Genomic DNA, 19453 nt, shown 5'->3' on the forward strand with positions numbered 1-19453 from the left:
TTGAAAGGTTCAGGATAAGGAAGCCCCACGTTGTTATTTAACTTGGGGCTTAGGCGCGTATGGGCCACGTGACTCAGGAGTCCTTAAGCGTTTCCGGCCCGGGGATGGGGCGGGGGGAAGGTTTTCTTCCTTCACAATTTCTTTTCATTGCTCATTGCTGATATCTAGAGGCCATAAAGGTTCTCTGAATGTGGCAGACGTCAACAGCCAATTCTGCCACTAAAAGCTTCAAAGTAGTTTTTTTTACCGCCCTACGGCCCAGCGAAACGCCCGCGTCGAGTTCTGTCACGCCCCCGCGGTCCGGGCCCTCGCGGTGCATTCTGGATGCGGTAGTTTCCGCCGTGTTTATGGTTGCGTTCAGCGTGAGTGCTGAGGTGAGTTGTTGAATGGAGTGAACATTGTGATCGGTTCGTACACAGCAGGCAGTGTCCTTTGTGTACTTTCCTTACTTGAATTGTTGGCTCTGCTGTCTCCCCACCTCCCCTGCCCTCATAACCTTACCTGACGTCTTTGGCGGCCTGGGAGGGTTGTAATGCAGGCCCAGGGCTCCTAGACTTGGGCTTTCGCCGCTGTCCATGCTGCTGCTAGGTCTGGGGTTGGGGACTCCTGGTAGCGGTTTTCCACTTCAAGCCCTTCCGTCAGCAAGGCTCCCATGGGATCCCACCTCTTTTCAAGGGTACACACGCGAAACAAATTGGACGGACCTCCTTGTGCTTTTTCCTCAGGTTCATAGGTTGGAATTTATCGGCCACCAGAAGATTCCTGCCCTATCGCCTGGTTCTGGGACTTGTGACTGACATTGGCTGTCCCTGGATGGTTGTTTAATGGAGAGAACTCACCAGACTTCGTTGTATTAATAGCCCCAAAAGCAGATCCTTGATTTGTCTGTGAGAAAATGAAAATCATCTTTTAAGAAATTGTGCTTTGGTTCTTTGCCCCTCACGCCCAATTCCTTAATTACGCCGTAGAAGTAGGGGCTTTATGAACATCTCTCTAATTATATCTGGTGCTGATCTCACCGCATGATGACTTTCTGTTTCACTGGTATTCGAAGGCTTCCTAAGCTTTGGAAGAGCAACCCATACCTTAGCGTAGGCCCAGGACACTCTTATTTCTCTCTCTTTCTCAAAGACTATTGTGGCATCAGGAACCAACAGAAGTGGTTTTCTCTTAAAGCGGTGTCTCCACAAAATACTAAAGCAGTGAATCTTCTGATTGCCAAGGCCAGATATCTCAGGAAAGGAGATGAAGGCAGTAATAAGCAAGTTTCTTCTGATTCCCATCTTTTTGCTGCTGGAGCAGCTAAGAAGAGATCACAGATGAATACTCATAGGGAAGATCATGCCTTGCCACCTGTGAGGAACACTATTCAACTTCCAACAAGACCTCTGAATTCAGAAGAGTGGGATAAATTCAAGGAAGATTTCAAAGGAAAGGCTAATTTTGAAAGTTGGATCATTTCACAAATGGCTGACTGCCATAGCTCTATAGATGTGGCCAAATCTTTGTTAGCCTGGGTAGCTGCAAAAAACAATGGTATTGTAGGCTATGATTTGCTGGTCAAGTATTTGTATCTCTGCGTCTTTCATAAACATATATCAGAAGTTATTGATGTCTATGAAATCATGAAAGCCAGATACAAGAGGTTAGAACCTGGAGGATATACTCTTCTCATCCAAGGATTAATCCACTCAGACAGATGGAAAGAGGCCTTGCTGCTGTTAGAGGATATCAAAAAAGTCATGATTCCTTCAAAAAAGAACTACAATGATTGTATCGAGGGAGCCCTCCTTCACCAAGATGTAAACCTAGCGTGGAATTTGTATCAGGAATTGTTGGGTCATAATCTTATTCCTATGTTGAAAACTTTAAAAGCATTCTTTGATTTTGGAAAAAACATAAAAGATGATCAGTATTCAAACAAGCTACTTGACATTCTCTTGTATCTAAGAAATAATCATCTATATCCTGGGGAATCATTTGCACACAGTATAAAAACATGGTTTGAAAGGTAATTTTAATTTTTTATATGTATGTTTTTAATTCAATACCGTTACCTAAAAGCAGCTGCCTCCTTTTTTTGTTGCTGAGAATTACTCTATTCAAATTATACTTCCCTCCCTTGAGATTTATTTCTCCTTAAAGACAACATTTTCTCTCTTTAAAAAAAGTAATAGCATAAACAAGTTGTTGTATTTTCCATTCATCACATAAAAGGGAAATTATAGATCATTTGTATGTTTTTATGTATTTTTTCTTTTTGGAAGGATCACCTGTTTTTTCTGAGGTATTCACTTTGATGTGCCTACCAATAGTACTTATGGCTGGAGTTTATAGCAAGAAAACTGGAGCTGTCTTTGGATCATATTAGTATGTTCAGAAGTTCTTCTGAAACCTAGTGACTGGTATCTGTTTAATCTATGCATTTCATCAACTTGGATGTTTAGAACAGATAAGGGAAGCCTGAGCAGACATGATATGCCTGTTAAAAATGTTAAATGTTAAGTGTTAAAAATGGAAAATCTCTTCATTCCAGTTCATTTTGTATCTTTCCATCACCCAACTGCTCTCTCCAAGGCTCTCTGCTTTCCCTCTGCTTTTTGTTCACGTTCCTGGCTGTGACCCTATTTATTGCTTCAGTTTTTTATTCACTGATTCACTACTAATTTTTTTTAGGCACTTTCAAAAAAATTCATTCTTTTTCTCTTTTTCTCTTTTCAACTATATGTATATCCTTTGCACAGAGCTTTGAAGTAGCAGTCATGTTTAATTATCTTGTTTAACAAATTTGTTGAATATGAGTGGAGGAGCTAGATTGTGAAATTATTTGAATGCCAAGGATTTTGGGTTTTGTTCTGTTACCTTACAGTAGAGTTCCAGGGCACCTGGCTCAGTCGGTTAAGCATCCTACTCTTAATTTTGGCTCAGGTCATGAGACCTAATCTCAGGGTTATGAGATTGAGCTGAGCATGGAGCCTGCTTAAGATTGTCTCCCTCTCTCTCTCTCTCTGCCCCTTCCCTGCTCTCTTGCGTGTGCACTCACTCTCCTCTCTCTCTCAAAAAATAAATTAAAAAATAAAAATAAAAAAGGTAATTGCCAAAACAGAAAAAAAGGTTGGAGAGGGATTAAGATTGGAAATAGGAAGATCTGTTTGGAGGCAATTGTAGGTTTGAATGAGAGATGATGAGATCCTGAATTATGAACTAGGGAAGGAGAAGGCAACAGAGTCCTTAGAAACTGATGGTAGTATATGTGAGAGAAAAAAAAGGAATACATTGATTGAGCAAATAAATCAGGTAGTTTTGAATGCTTCCATTTGGGTAGGCACTTTGGGTGTTTTGTGATGTAAGATCTATTATGATGGCATTCACAACCTAATGGAGAATGCTAATACTTGACAGTTAATAGTGGTGTATAAGAAGATAGTGTAAGGGAAGGAATTACTCTGGGCAGGAACAATCTCTGGCAGCTTCATGGAGAAAGTTAGAGTTGAGTTTGATTTAGAGGTTACACTATTAATGTTAGCTGCACAATCCTGTGAAAGTAGATTTAGACTTGAAGATGAGGGTTGAATGACCAGAGGAGAAGTGAAGGGAAGGAGGTCCACAGTAGGGTACTGTTCCCTCCTTAGCCCCATCACAGTGTATCACCCACTCTTCTAATTAAACCATCCTAGGGAAGTATCCTGAACATTTCAGAGCTCTTGCCTGCCGAGTTTCTAAATACAGTTTCTAAATAAAATGCCTATTTTTTGGTTCTATGGGAATCTGACCTTTTTTCTTTTTTTTAAAAATTAGAATTATTATCTCATTTATTTTATCAATTTGTTTATATTGTTTTAAGTTTTAGGAATCTGACGTAATGATTTGGTCTTGTAATCTTTTTTTGTAGTGTTCCTGGGGAACAATGGAAAGGACAGTTCACAACAATCCAGGAAAGGTAAAGACCAGTATTTTATTTTTAACTTGTTTGATTCAGGTTTAGTAGGTTTTGTTGCTACCGATCAAAAAAATTTTAAGAATACTTTAGAAATTGGGTAATTAAGAGAGTACCCAAGAAAAAAAGCCATATTTGGCATATGGAGGATTTGCAGTGCTCAACATGTTTTTCCCATAGGTGCAGTGAGCCTCATGTGAAACCTCAGAGCTATTTTGCCCTACAGATCTGGAACCCAGTTGTGTTTTGGGAATAAGTTTAAATACTTTATCTGGATGCCCAGCAGTCTACTTTTTTGGGTTTTCTGGCATACCTAATGTGTGTTATTATCAGTTTTACAAAAAATTGCATGTGATGATCACAAAGATTATAACATTCTTTTTAAATTACCTTTCAATTTCTTTCTGTCCTAGGATTATTCATTCTAGAGAAAATTCTTTTCCAGGATACCATTTAACACAAACTTTTGTAATTACAGTGGTCAGTGTTCGGGCTGTGGAAAAACCATAGAGTCTATTCACCTGAGTCCAGAAGAGTATGAATTTCTCAAGGAAAAAATCATGAGGGATGTGATAGATGGAGGTGATCAATACAAAAAGACAACCCCTCAGGTGAGTCCTGAACAGGATTTATTCCTTTTTTAGATTGCTTTTCTAGAGTAGGGGTTGGCAATTTTTTTCTATAAAAGACTGATAGTAAATATTTTAGGCTTTGTGGGCCAGTAAATATTTTGGGCTTTGTGGGCCATACAGACTCTGTTGCAACTTTTCAACTTGAAATACAATACATAATATAGTACATAAATGAATGAGCATGGCTGTGTTCCAGTAAAACTATATTAATGAAAATAACAATGGGCTGGATTTGGCCTGCCAGCTATAGTTGCCAACCTTTAGGAGAGACTGCTTAGAATTTAATAGAATAATTGGGGTAGACTATCATCCATGTATTGAAGTCAGTTCTGTTTCATGTAGATGCAAGTCCACTTAAGCCAAAAAGATAGGTGCTTATTTTTTTGTCTAAGTATTTCCAGAAAACTGTGTTCAGTAAATTCCCATGAAAACATGGCTTTTCACAACTCTTCTAATCAAGAGAATTTAAGGTAACTTGACAAAATTATTTCCAAATTTTCTAAGTATTGAATTTGATTCTATAAGTCATTTTTAATAGCTTCATTTTGCTAATCTTCAGTACTTTATACTGGTTCACTAAGTTGAAGAACTAAAATGCTTTTACAACTTGGGGAAAAATTGCTTATCATCTTACTAAATGCTTTTTTTTCAAGATACCAAATAAAAATAAGAAGTACAAATAGTTTTGCCTTCTCCCCTTGACTTAAAATTGTCACAGAAGGCCCCTAGATCATATGAAAACTTTTAATCCTCAAAATAAAGTCAAAATATGGTCCATAAAAACATTAGCTTCATTTTATGGAATACCTTTTAGCTGACTTTATTGATAAATAAAATTAGTTAACGTTTATTAATGATGCTAAGTATTTTATATTCATTATCTTATATATTATTTAATTTTTATAACCACCCTAATAGGTACTATTTTATTTCTGTTTTATAGAGAGAGTGACTGAGGCTTTGGGAGATTAAATCTGCCCAAGGACCCCTCATTAGGACTGACTGACCCTAAAACCTTTACTGTCACACTCTATTGCCTCTCATTGCATGACAGTCCATAGTTCCATATAAATCTGACAGCCAGCTGGTTGGAGTAGCTTTAAGAATTCTGCCAGCTGATATACGATTTAAACAAATAAATTTCATTTCCCTCATCAAACATCTGTTGAATGCTTATCTGTATTTTCTACAGTAGATGTTAAGATAGATGCAAGGTTGTGTACAAATTATGCTGTTTGCTGCCAAAAACTTAACCATTTCTGTTGTGGATTAATTGAAGTTTTCCCACCTTTCATTTTTTATTTAATAGTCTTCAACCTAAAGGAAAAATGAAAGAATAGCACAATAGACACCTACATACTCTTCATTTTGAGTAACCAATTGCCATTTATGCATTCCCTCTGTATGTTTTTATGAGCTATATAAATGTAGGTTGTGGGGGCACCTGGGTGTCTCTCAGTTGGTTGAGCGTCTAACTCTTGTTGTCAGCTCAGGTCATGATCTCAAGGTTTGTAAGTTCAAGCCCACATTGAACTGTTAGTGTGGAGCCTGCTTGGGATTCTCTCTCTCTCTCTCTCTCTCTCTCTCTCTCTCTCTTCTTTCTCTGCCCCTCCCCTGCTCGCTCTTTCTTTCAAAATAAACAAATTAAAAAAATAATAGTAGGTTGTAGACATATTACCTTAAATATTTCAGCGTGTATCTTCTAAGAATAAGAAAATTCTGTTATTAAATACCATTATCACATTTAAGAACCTTCATATTAATATAACTTAATAAAAGGCACATATTCAAATTATCCCAGTTGCCTCCTTAAAATGTATTTTATAACTTTTCCCCCCACTGATCCAGGATTCGGTCAAGATTTGTTCATTGCTTTTGGTGGTTAGGTCTCTCTAAATCAAGAGCAGCCCCTCCCACACTGCTTTTTTTTTTTTTTTTTTTTTTTTTTTTATGACATTGATTTTTTTTTTGAAAAGTCTAGGTGTTTTGTCTTATACTGGACTTCTCAAACTTTGTACCTGTGAATCATTTGAAGGTCTGGTTAAAATGCAAATTATGATTGAGTTGTCTAGGGGCCCAAGACTCTGTATTTTGAACAAGCTCCCAGATGATATGATTCTGGTCTTTAGACCACATTTTGAGCAATAAGACTTTAGACTGAGTGATTGCTTTTTCTTCATTAATTCAGTATAAAAGATTTTGGGTAAAGTATGTGGGTGATGCTGTGTGCTTACTGCAGCCACATAATACTAGGTTATTTTCACTATTGATGCTAAGTTTCATCACTTGATTAAGAGGACAACTGCCAGATATCTCCATTATAAAGGTACATTTTTCCCTTTCTAATCTTTGTAATTAAAAAGTGGGGTGCCTGGGAGGCATAGTTGGTTAAGCGTCTAACTCTTGATCTCGGCTCAGGTCATGATCTCACATTTCATGAGTTGGAGCCCAGCACCGGCTCTGTGCTGATGGTGCAGAGCTTGCTTGGGATTTGGGGCGCCTGGGTGGCTCAGTCACTTGGGCGTCCGACTTTGGCTCAGGTCACGATCTCATGGTTTGGTTCGTGAGTTCGAGCCCTGCATCGGGCTCTTTGCTGACAGCTCAGCCTGGAGCCTGCTTTGGATTCTGTGTCTCCCTGTCTCTCTCTGCCCCTCCCCTGTTCACACATGTGTACATGCATACTCTCTCTAAAAAAATAAATAAACATTAAAAAAGTAATCTGTGGAGTAATATTTCAGGACTATGCAGATATCCTGTCACTCTTGCGGATTTCCTGTTAACTCTTCACCTAGTGTTTTTCACATCATGGAGATGATCTCTACTTTTGGAGGTTGCACAGTGGTGATCTTCAAGTTACTTTATTCCTCCCACATTTATTAACTGGTACTATTCTATAAATGGTTTTTCTCTTTCTTGGAGCTCTTTTGTTTGTTTTTTAAACATTATTTTTGAGACAGAGAGAGAGAGAGAGAGCATGAACAGGGGAGGGTCAGAGAAAGAGGGAGACACAGAATCTGAAACAGGCTCCAGGCTCTGAGCTGTCTGAGCCTGACGTGGGGCTCGAACCCATGGACTGCGAGATCATGACCTGAGCTGAAGTCGGATGCCTAACCAACTGAGCCACCCAGGCGCCCCTGTTTTGTTTTTTTAATAATCTATATAGACATAAGGACAAGGACTTTTTTTTTAATTAATTGTGTTAGAATCCATTACCATCATTATTCTTTTTGATGCTCAAATTGTCTTGGATTTATCTTTTAGGAGCCCCCTTCAAGCCATCTCCTGTTTCTTTTTGGCATTTCACCACTATCCTATCAGTTTTTGCCCCCAGCTTTTGCACTTCTCTTCCTTCTGGCACAATCACTAATTGAATACTTTTGTTTGACACCTCTCAGTGGTTAAACATTGCTGTAATTCCTTTTTAATGAATATCACTTTAAATCTAGATTAATAGAAGGAAGATTTGTTAGTATTCTCTTTTGGAAAAGACTTAGAACCCAGAGCACATCTTCTTGTTGGACAGCGTTATACTGCAAGAGGAGTTGCAGGCTCCAGACTATGGTGAGAGTAGCAGAGAGTAGTCATATATTTAATTACTGTAATTGGCAAAGTAACTGATTATATTCACCGAAGGATTGGAATATTTTAGGGCAAGGGAAATTATTCTCTCTTTTCAGTATGCTTCCCCTTTCCCCCTGAAGGTCTCCAACCCTATATTCCATCTCTTGAAACTGCCTTTCACCTTCAAGCTGTTAACATAATAATAATTGCACCATTTATGGAATGATTATCATATGTCACGTACTTCAAGATCTGTTACACTCACGACAACATTGCAAGGATATCACCCTTTTGAAGATGGGGAAGCTCAGGATAAGCAATGTATCCATGGTTAAAGAGCAGTGAAGAAAGTCATATGATGTGGCTGGATTGTTCAGGGTTTAGTTTTTGTGTTATTGGTGGAGGAGAAGGGGCAGGGATGGATCCAGAGCACTGCTAGTGGATTGGAGTAGAACCAACTCTTTTTCTGGGACTAGAGCCCAAGGCAAATCTGTTGTTTGAAGGTGTGAGAAAACATACAGCCTAAGGAGCCTTGAGGAGAGTTTTAAGCCTTGGAAGTTTGGAATATTTGGGAGAGGATTGGAGAAAGTATTACTGGATGGTGCTGAAGTCCCAACTGAGGGTGGAGAGCATAAGTTTGTAATGGCATTGATCTGTGAGACACTTTCAGCATTCCTGGGCCATCTAGGAATAGGAATAGGGAAAGCAGGTAGATGGGATGGTACAGGATTTTGCTAATCTGGTATAGTTGAGGGAAAACAGGAGTTGAAGGTGTAGGTGAAAGGATGGATCAGTTAATGGGCCAGGAGATCAAGCTTGATAGGAAGGAAGTAAAGATGGGTGGGAGCTCATGGATTAGGAGACAATAGACATAAAAGTGGATTGGAGACTCATTGAGGTTGAAGAGCAAGCATAAAAGGAGTGAGAATGACAAACAGGAGATTTTGATCAGTGTGTATTAGAGTTTAGATGTTAGAGATTGAGTGCTCTACAGTGATGACAAAGTCCAGAGTATGACAGTTAAGCAGATGAAGAGACTGAGAGCCACAAGTGCTAGATGGTCATCCACAGATTTATTGAGTGTCCATACGATAATTTTTTAATAATAATTTTAAAATTATTTAAATAATTAAATAAATTGTTATTTAAATAAATTTAAATTTATTCATGTGGCTTTTTAAAATAGCCACATTTTATGGAATGCTTACCAGGTGCCAGGCACTGTGCTTTGTTATTTAGGCTGGTGATGAAGACTGAGTCGGATGGCAAATTCTTAATGCATGTAGAAATGTCTGGGGTGACACAGGTGATAGCAAAGAGGAGGAGTCAGCAAAGTATGGCCTGCAGACCAAATCCAGCCCACCACGTGGTTTTATGAATAAAGTTTTATTGGAACACAGCCATATGCATTCATTTCTGTATTGTCTATGGCTGCTTTTGCCTTGCAGAATTGGGTACCTATAAAAAGAGACCATGTGGCCCATAAAACCTAAACTGTTTACTATCTGGCCCTTTACAGAAAAATTTGCTGACCACTGGTATAGATGAATATCATAAACCTTAGTTGATGTGGGGATTGGAGACAGTGATTTTGAAATTTTATTTATTTATTTTTGAGAGAGAGTGAGAGAGAGAGATGACAGTGTGAGCAGGAGAGGGGCAGAGAGAAAGAAGGAGACACAGAATGCGAAGCAGGTTCCAGGCTCTGAGCTGTCAGCACAGAGCCTGATGCTGGGCTAGAACTCATGAACTGCAAGATCATGACCTGAGCCGAAGTCGGACGCTTAACCAACTGAGCCACCCAGACACCCCAAGACATAGTGATTTTGAAGGAGCAGTGGGTACTAGAAGAGGGCCTTTTCTTTCTCCTCAGTCCTATAGCATGCTTTGAGAGAATAGGTTCCCTAAGAACTAAGTAACTAAGAAATCATTGGTAACCTCAGGAAGAGTAGTTTTTTGTTTTTTGTTTTTTTTTTTTTTAATTTTTTTTTAACGTTTATTTATTTTTGAGACAGGGAGAGACAGAGCATGAACGGGGGAGGGTCAGAGAGAGAGGGAGACACAGAATCTGAAACAGGCTCCAGGCTCTGAGCTGTCAGCACAGAGCCCGACGCGGGGCTCGAACTCACAGAGTGCGAGATCGTGACCTGAGCCGAAGTCGGCCGCTTAACTGACTGAGCCACCCAGGCGCCCCAGGAAGAGTAGTTTTGATAGTACACTGGAGGCCAAAGCCAGCCATGTTAGAGCAACTGAGTGAACACACATTGAGTGTAAACTATACTTTTGCGAAGATTAGATGAAAATCAATTAGAAGAAATGGGATAGTTGTGGCTGGAGGATGGTAGACGTCAAGGGAGGGGATATAGGGAGATGGGAGAGACTTGTGCATGTTTAGGTGATGGAGAAAAGGTGTCAGTAAAGATAAAAATGTTGAATAAGCAGGACACGTAAGAGAGAGAATGGATTATGAATGACCCAGCTTCAGAAGTAGGAGGAGTTGCCAAAAAGAGCACAAATGGGGAGGTTAGAAATAGAGTTCTTATTTGAGACTGTAGAAAAGAAAGTGAAGATGGGTGCAGATATACATAAATATATAGGTAGAGGGAGAGAAGTTTGAGGGAAGTGACATCTGTGTCAAATGGATATAAGGTGAGAGATTGGAGTCAAGTGGAAAGTCTAGTCAACACTAGAGACAGTAGAGACAGTTTGGAATGGTTCTTAAGGAGAATGGCAGAAATGCTAACTCAGGGCAGAAGGATTATGACAGGGTGGGTGCTGAGATTTGAGTCAGTAATTTGTAGACATTACATGAATGTATGATTTAATATTTTTCTGACAGAGCTTGACTCACCTGGAATGGTAGTAGTGAAGACAAAATGTAACATTGGTTCAGATTTTGGGTTTTGTTGGTTAGGGGTGACAATATGATAGGGAGCAAGGGAAGGTAGTTCTGACAGAGTAGTTAACATGATCAGCATGGGGCTCAGACTAGATGAGGAAGAAAGGTCAGAGAGCACTGTCTAGGAGAGTTTAAGGGACTAGTAGTCTCAATGTGGGGTAGAAAAAAAGGTATAGTGGGAGTAAAGGAAAGAATACGAGAAGGCTGAGGTCAGAGAGCAGGTGAAATATTTGAGGTTAAGATTTCCCAGGAATAGCCATACCACGCTTTGGCCAGATCCAGCATCTGGTTTGGCATATACCCCAGGGTAAAGTTCAGCACCAGAGTATACCACAAACTGGATGGTTTAAACAACAGAAATTTATTTTTGCACAGTTCTGGACACTAGATGTCCAAGATGAAAACATTGGCAGGTTTGGTTTCTCCTGAGGCTTCTCTCCTTGACTGGCAGATCACCCCTTTCTTGCTTTATCTACATATAGACTTGCTCTGTGCTTGAGCATCCCCGGTTTCTCTTTGTCCAAATTTCCTTCTCATCCAAGGACACCAGTCAAATTGGATTAAGGCCCGTCCTATGGCCTCATTTTATCTTAAACCACTTCTTATCTCCGAATATAGTCACATTCTGTGGTACTTAGGGTTAGGACTTCTTCAACATATGAATTCTGAGATGGCCACAATTCAGTCTATAACACCATTCATTGCAATATGTATTAAAACTATGTTGTATTCAGCATTTTCAGCTATTTTGTACTAGGAACAAATAGCTGAAACTGAGTTCAATATTGGTTTCTATAGTTTGCTTATAATTTAGGAGTGGGAGGTATAAACCAAGGAGTAAATATCCCATCCATGTTGAGTTTCTTTGTCTACTTAAGGAAAAAGTATGATATCAGCTGACCTCCATAGGCACCTAAAATGAATTCATCAAATAGAATTCTTTTGTTCAAATGAGATGGCACCCTCTGATAAAATCGTTTTCAACCTTGGCTGCTGATTAGAATAGTTTGGGAGATGATTAAAAATTAATGATACCTGGACTCGACCCTCTGTAGATTTTGGCTTTAAATGTATGGTTCAGTGGTATTAAATACATTCACATTGTTGAGTAACCATCATCCATCCCCAGAACTTCTTTCATCTTTTTTTCATATCTCTTTTCATCTTGTAAAACTGAAACTATACCATTAAATAATAACTTCCCATTCTCTCCTCCCTCCCAGCTGCTTGCAACCACTGTTATACTTTGTGTCTTTAGGATTCTCACTACTGCAAGTACCTCATATAAACGGAATCATACAGTATTTGCCTTTTTGACTGGGTTATTTCACTTAGCATAATGTCCTCAACATTCATCCATGTTGTAGCATAGTGCAGACTTTTCTTCCTTTTTTCTTTTTAATTTTTAAAAAATGTTTATTTTGAAAGAGAGAGAGAGAGAAAGAGAGAGAGAGAGAGAGAGAACGTGGGAAGGGGCAGAGAGAGGGAGACACAGAATCTGAAGCAGGCTTCAGGTTCTGAGCTGTTAGCACAGAGCCTGATGCAGGGGTTGAACTCAAGAACCTTGAGACCATGACCTGAGCCGAAGTCAGATGCTAAACAGACTGAGCCACCCAGCTGCCCTTCCTTCCTTTTTAAGGCTGAATAATATTCCATTGTATGTGTGTACCACATTTCGTTTATCCATTCATCCAGCAATGGATACTTCAGTTGATCCTACATTTTAGCTATTATGAAAATGCTGTTTATGAGCATGGGTGTACAGATATCTCTTTGAGGTTCTGCTTGCAGTTCTTTTGGGTATGTTACTGGAAGTGGAATTGCTATATCATACGGCTAAATCTGTTTTTAATTTTTTGAGGAACTGTGTTACACAGTAGCTGCACCATTTGACATTCACACCAACAGTGCACAAGGATTCCACTGTCTCCACATCCTTGCCAACACTTGTTTTCTTTTCTTTTCTTTTTTTTTTAATTTAATTTTTTATTTTTTTAAATTTACATCCAAATTAGCATATAGTGCAACAATGATTTCAGGAGTAGATTCCTTAGTGCCCCTTACCCATTTAGCCCATCCCCCCTCCTACAACCCCTCCAGCAACCCTCAGTTTGTTCTCCATATTTATGAGTGTCTTCTGTTTTGTCTCCCTCCCTGTTTTTATATTATTATTGTTTCCCTTCCCTTATATCCATCTTTTTTGTCTCTTAAAGTCCTCAAATGAGTGAAGTCATATGATTTTTGTCTTTCTCTGACTGACTAATTTCACTCAGCACAATACCCTCCAGTTCCATCCACGTAGTTGCAAATGGCAAGATTTCATTCTTTTTGATTGCCGAGTAATACTCCAGTGTGTGTGTGTGTGTGTGTGTGTGTGTGTGTGTATCACATCTTCTTTATCCATTCATCCATTGAGGGACGTTTGGGCTCTTTCCATACTTTGGCTATTGTTGATCTTTTCTTTTTTTTAAATAGTATCTCTTCTCATGAGGTGGTATCTCATTGTAGTATCTCTTCTAATGAGGTGGTATCTCATTGTAGTTTTAGATTTGTATTTCCCTAATGGTTAGTGATGTTAAGCATCTTTTCATGTGCTCTTTGGCCATTTGTATATCCTCTTTGGAGAAATGCCTATTCAATTCCTTTGCCCATTTTTGAACCAGAATTTTGTTTTTTGTTGTTGAGTTTTAAGTGGTCTCTATATATTCTGGATATTAATTTCTTATCAGATAATATGATTTACAAATATCTCCTATTCTATGAGTTGTCTCTTTATTGATAGTGTCTCTTGATGCACAAAATTTTTTTATTGTGAAGTCCAATTTGTTGTTTTTTTTGTTTTTTTTTTGTTACCATATGTCTTTGGTGTCGTATCCAAGAAAATCATTGTTGAATTCAGTTTTTGTTCTGTTTTCTTCTAAGAGTTTTACTCTTTTAGGTCTTAATATTTAGATCTTTGATTCATTTTGAGTTCATATTTGTGTATGGTGTTATGTAAGGGTCCAGCTTCATTCTTTTGCATGTCGATATCCAGTTTTCCCAGCACCATTTGTTGAAAGACTGCCCTTTCCCCATTGAATGGTCTTGGCACCCTTGTCAGAAATCATTTGACTATGGATGAGAGGGTCTGGGTTTATGTCTATTCTGTCGGTCTATATGTGTGTTTTTACACCAGTACTACACTGTTTTGATTACTGTAACTTTGTAGTAAGTTTTAAAATCAGGAAGTATGAGTTTTGTTCTTTTTAAAGATTGTTTTGGCTATTCAGGGTCCTTTGAGATCCCATATGAAGTTTAGGATGAGTTTTTCTATTTCTACAAAAAATATCATTTGGATTTTAATAGGGATTGCATTGAATTTGTAGATTGCTTTGGGCAGTATCAACATTTTAACAAGGTTAAGTCTTCCAGTTCAGGAACATAGGATGTGTTTCCATTTATTTATGTCTTTAATTTCTTTCAGCAATCTTTTGTGGTTTTCATTATAAAGTGTTTCACTTCCTTGGTTAGGTTACTTCCTAACTATTTCATTCTTTTTGATACTATTGTAAATAGAATTGTTTTCGTCATTTATTTTTTAGATTGTTCATTGTTAGTTTATAGAAATGCAACCAGTTTTTGTATGTTGACTTTGTAATCTGCTACTTTGCTGAACTGATATATTGTAACAGCTTTTTTTTGGGTGTGGGATCTTTAGGATTTTCTGCATATAAGATCAAGTCATCTGCAAACAAAAATAATTTTACATCTTCCTTTCTGACTTGGATGCCTTTTACTTATTTTACATGATTAAATTGCTCTAGCAATTTACTTCCAGTACTATGTTAAGTAGAAGTAGAAGGTGTCCTTGCCTTGGTCTTGATCTTAGAGGAAAAGCTCTCAGTCTTTCACCATTGAATATTATGTTTGCTGTAGGTTTTTCACATATGGCTTTTATATTGAGGTAGTTTCCTTCTATTCCTAGTTTTTGGGTTTTTTTTTAATCATGAAAAGGGTTTTCTGTCAAATGCTTTTCTGCATCAGTTGAGATGATCATGTGTTTTATTTTTCCTTTATTCTGTTGATGTGGCCTATTACATTGATAGATTTTCATATGTTGAACCATCCATGCATTCCAGGAATAGACCTGTTTGGTCATATTGTGTAATCCCTTTAATATGCTGCTAAATTTTGCTTGCTAGTATTTTGTTGAGGATTTTTGCATCACTGTTCATGGAGGATCATGGTACATAGTTTTTTTTGTAGTGTCTTTCTCTAGCTTTGGTAGAGCCAGTGTAATGCTGGCCTCCAAGAATGAATTAGGAAGTATTCTCTCCTCTTCAGTTTTTTGGAAAAGCTTGAGAAGGATTGGTATTAATTCTCTTTTGTAGAATTCACCAGTGAGCCATCAGGTCCAAGATGTCGTTGCCACTGTTGTTGTTGTTGTTGTTGGGAGATTTTCTTACTGGTTCTGTTTCCTTACTACATATAGGTATATTCAGATTTTCTTTTTCTTTGTGATTATGCCTTGTTGTCTGTACCTCTGTGATTAAAAGCAGCGATCAGCAGAGCGTAGATCCCCAGTATTTGGAAGACAGGATCCTTTTTGTCCACCCAGGCTCCCATAATGCGTGCAAGCTGCTCTAGGAACATGACAGATGCCTGCCATTTGGCTTCGGGTGTGGAATGGGTAGTTGCTACTGTATTAAGTGTTAAAACTGAACAAAATTAACCACGTTTATCATACAAGTCTCCTTCTGCAATTTGCAAGCCTTCAACAGACTCCAGAGTTCCAAAATAGTTACATCAGACAAATTCTGTCAGTGTAATTGTTATCTAGGTGGGAGAGACAAATTCCTGGTGCTTTCATCTCCACCATCTTCCCCTCAACTTAGTGAGTTTTGACACATATATACTCCCGTGGAACTGTCACCACAGTCAATATAATGAATATATCATCTCCAAAAGTTTCTTTGTGCTACTTTCTAATGACTCCTGTACCTCACTCTTTCCTTGCCCCATGCCCCATAAACACCATGGAAGCACACCATATATAGTATTTCTTGTCTGTTTTTTTTTAATATTGAGCATAATTTTGAGATTTCATTCATATTTTGTGTCTCAATCAGTTTTATTCCGAGTAACATTCTGTTGGGGTGGATATACCACAATTTATAAATTCTTTCATTTATTGATGGACATTTGGGTTATTTCCATTTTGGGGCTATTACAAATATAGCTAATAAGAACATTCTTTTATGCGGTGCCTGGGTGGCACAGTCAGTTAAGTGTCTGACTCTTGATTTCCACTCAGGTCATGATCTCATGGTTCATGAGTTTGAACCCTATCTTGGGCTCTGTGCTGACAGGATAGAGCCTGCTTGGGATTCTGTCTCTGGCTTTCTCTCTCTGCCCCTCCCCCACACATTCATGTACTCTCTCTCTCAAATTAGTAAATTAAAAAAATATAAAAGAACATTCTTGTACAAGAGTTTGTGCTTTGTTCCTCTGTGTTTGTTTCCTAGGGGTGCCTAAGGATGCCAAATTGCTACAAACTGGGTAACTTAAAACATCTGTTCTCTCATGGTTCTGGAGGCTAGAAGTCCAAAATCAAGGTATTTGTAGGGCCGTGCTCCTTCTGAAGGCTCTAGGGAAGAATCCTTCCTTCTCTTTTTCTAGCTTCACAAGCTCTTGACTCCTGGTAATCCTTGGTTTTTCTTGGCTTTTAGGTGTATTTCTCTGCTTCTTTGTGTGCCATATTTTCTTTTGTCTTTCTTTTCTTTTGTTTTTAATGTTTATTTTGAGAGACACACACAGAGTATGAGTGGGAGAGGGGCAGAGAGAGAAGGAGACATAGAATCTGAAGCAGGCTCCAGGCTCTGAGCTGTCAGCACAGAGCCCGATGCGGGGCTCAAACTCATGGACTGCAAGATAATGACCTGAGCCGAAGTCAGACGCTTAACCAACTGAGCCACCCAGGCACCCCTGTGTGCCATCTCTTCTTATGAGCACATCAGTCATTGGATTCAGGGCTCATCTTATTCCAGTATGATCTCATCTTAGCTAATTATAACTGCATCCAGATAAGGTCACATTCTGGGTGGACATGAATTTAAAAAAAAAATGTTTTTTTAAATGTTTATTCATTTTTGAGAGAGTGAGAGATAGTACGAGCAGGGAAGGGGCAGAGAGAGAGAGAGAGAGGGAGACACAGAATCCAAAGCAGGCTCCAGGCTCTGAGCTGTCAGCACAGAACCCAACACAGGGCTCAAACCCACGAACCATAAGATCATGACCTGAGCTGAAATCAGATGCTTAACCGACTGAGCCACCCAGGCGCTCCTGGGTGGGCATGAAGTTTAGAAGGCATACTAACCACTAAAACTTTTCTTTCTCTTGGGTACGTATCTAGCAGTAGAGTGGTTGGGTCTTATGGTAGGTGTGTGTGTGTAGCTTTTTAAGAAACTGCCAAACTGTTTTCCAAAGTGGTTGTCCCATTTTATATTTTTATTAGCACTATATGAACATTACAGTTGTTCCACATCCTGGTCAACACTTACTATGATGTCTCTTTACCTTTAGCTACTCTAATGGATCTGAAGTAGTATTTCATTGTTTGTATTTTTTTTTAACATTTTTTTATTTTTGAGAGATAGAGTGGGACAGAACACAAGTGGGGGAGGGGCAGAGAGAGTGGGGGGAGACACAGAATCCAAAGCAGGCTCCAGGCTCTGAGCTGTCAGCACAGAGCCCTACTGGGGCTTGAACTCACAGACAGTGAAATCATGACCTGAGCCAAAGTCGGACGCTTGACTGACTGAGCCACCAGGCACCCCTCTCGTTGTTTTAATTTATGTTTTCTTAATGACTGATAATGTTGAGCATCTTTTTATGTGCTTTGGTGAGTGCCTGTTCAGATATTTTGCCCGTTGTTAAAACTGGGTTGCTTTCTTATTTAGTTGTAACAGTTTATATATTCTAGATATACTTCCTATGTCAGATAGATCTTTTGCAAATATCTTTACTGTCTGTGGCTTGCCTTTTATTTTTATAAAATAGAGATTTGATTTAATTGTTCTGGTTTTAGGTCCCAGGCATTAGGATTTTCAAAAGCTCCCAGGTGATTTTAAAGTGCAGCCAAGGTTGGGGCACCCGTGTGGCTCAAGTCAGTTAAGCGTCTGAATTTGGCTTAGGTCACGATCTCACAGTTTGTGGGTTTGATCCCCGCATCGGGCTCTGTGCCGACAGCTCAGAGCCTGAGTCTGCTTTGGATTCTGTGTCTCCCTCTCTCTCTCTGCCCCTTCCTCATTTTTGCTCTATCTTTCTCTCTTTCAAAAATAAACATTAAAAAAATTTTTTTTTAAATAAAGTATAACCAGGGTCAAGAACCACTGCTTCTGATGTGAGGTTTTGGTCTACAGCCATACCACGATGAATGCATCCAATCTTGTCTAATGTGATGTTTTGCAGAACCCTAATGTATGTATGGCAGCTTCTTTTCTACAGGATAATTTTGGGAGAAAACCTCAGTCATAGGTAAATTTTTAGCTTTTCTGTTTTAAACCTTTGTTTACTGTACTTAGACATCACAGCCAGCAGATGGCAGTAGTATCACATGTAAAAATTATTGTATAGTCAGATAAATTAGGTTAAAGGATTTGCTAACCTTATTTAATTATTAAACTGAAAGAAAGGCACCTGGGTGGCTTGGTCAATTAAGTGTCTGACTTTGGCTCAGGTCATGATCTCGTGGTTTATGAGTTCAAGTCCTGCATCAGGCTCTGTGCTGACTGCTCAGAGCCTGGAGCCTGCTTTGGATTCTGTGTCTCCCTCTCTCTCTGCCCCTCTCTTGCTCCTGCTCTCTCTTTCTCAAAAGTAAATAAACATTAAAAAAATCTTTTAAAAAATTATTAAGCCGAAAGATATGCACGTCATTTTTAAGTCTGGTTAGTGATAGTAGGTAAAGATAGGAGCTATATAAGTGAATTTTAAGTGAACAAAGCAGAACTCTGAATGGTATGCATTTAACTATATGAAACTAATTGAGAGAAGATCAGTGGAGATCAAAAAGTGTATTTGGAGGACACCTGAGTGGCTCAGTTGGTTAAGCATCTGATTCTTGGCTTTGGCTCGGTCATGATCTCATAGTTCATGAGTTTGAGCCCCACATCAGGCTCCACAGCTGGCAGCATGGAGCCTGCTTGGGATTCTCTGTCTCCCTCCCTCTCTACCCCTCCCCCACTTACATTGTCTCTGTCTTTCTCAAAATAAATAAACCTTTTTAAAAAGTGCATTTGGGGGGCACCTGGGTGGCTCAGTCAGTTGAACGTCCAACTCCAGCTTAGGTCATTATCTCACAGTTCATGAGTTCTAGCCCCGCATCGGACTCTGTGCTGACAGCTCAGAACCTGGAGCTTGCTTCAGATTCTGTGTCTCCCTCTCTCT

The 19453-nt window shown here is 39.0% G+C and overlaps 1 protein-coding gene across 3 annotated transcripts in view; it reads left to right on the forward strand.

Moving 5' to 3' along the window:
* Window positions 1-257: 257 nt before the first annotated feature.
* Window positions 258-19453, forward strand: part of PRORP (protein only RNase P catalytic subunit) — a 131452-nt gene continuing 112256 nt past the window's right edge. Inside the window, exons 1-4 of one of the 3 annotated variants that reach the window (XM_060619494.3) lie at window positions 258-374; window positions 726-2011; window positions 3893-3940; window positions 4416-4548. In XM_060619494.3, the coding sequence (XP_060475477.3) occupies window positions 1023-2011; window positions 3893-3940; window positions 4416-4548 (1170 nt within the window). In that variant the 5' untranslated portion in view covers window positions 258-374; window positions 726-1022. Of the gene's footprint in view, window positions 375-725; window positions 2012-3470; window positions 3490-3892; window positions 3941-4415; window positions 4549-19453 lie in introns of those variants that run through there. The other 2 variants (XM_060619495.3, XM_078448326.1) reach the window with 2 other exon arrangements.

Source organism: Panthera onca, chromosome B3 (assembly GCF_046562875.1).
Source record: "Panthera onca isolate mPanOnc1 chromosome B3, mPanOnc1 haplotype 2, whole genome shotgun sequence".
Classification (NCBI taxonomy): Eukaryota; Metazoa; Chordata; class Mammalia; order Carnivora; family Felidae; genus Panthera; species Panthera onca.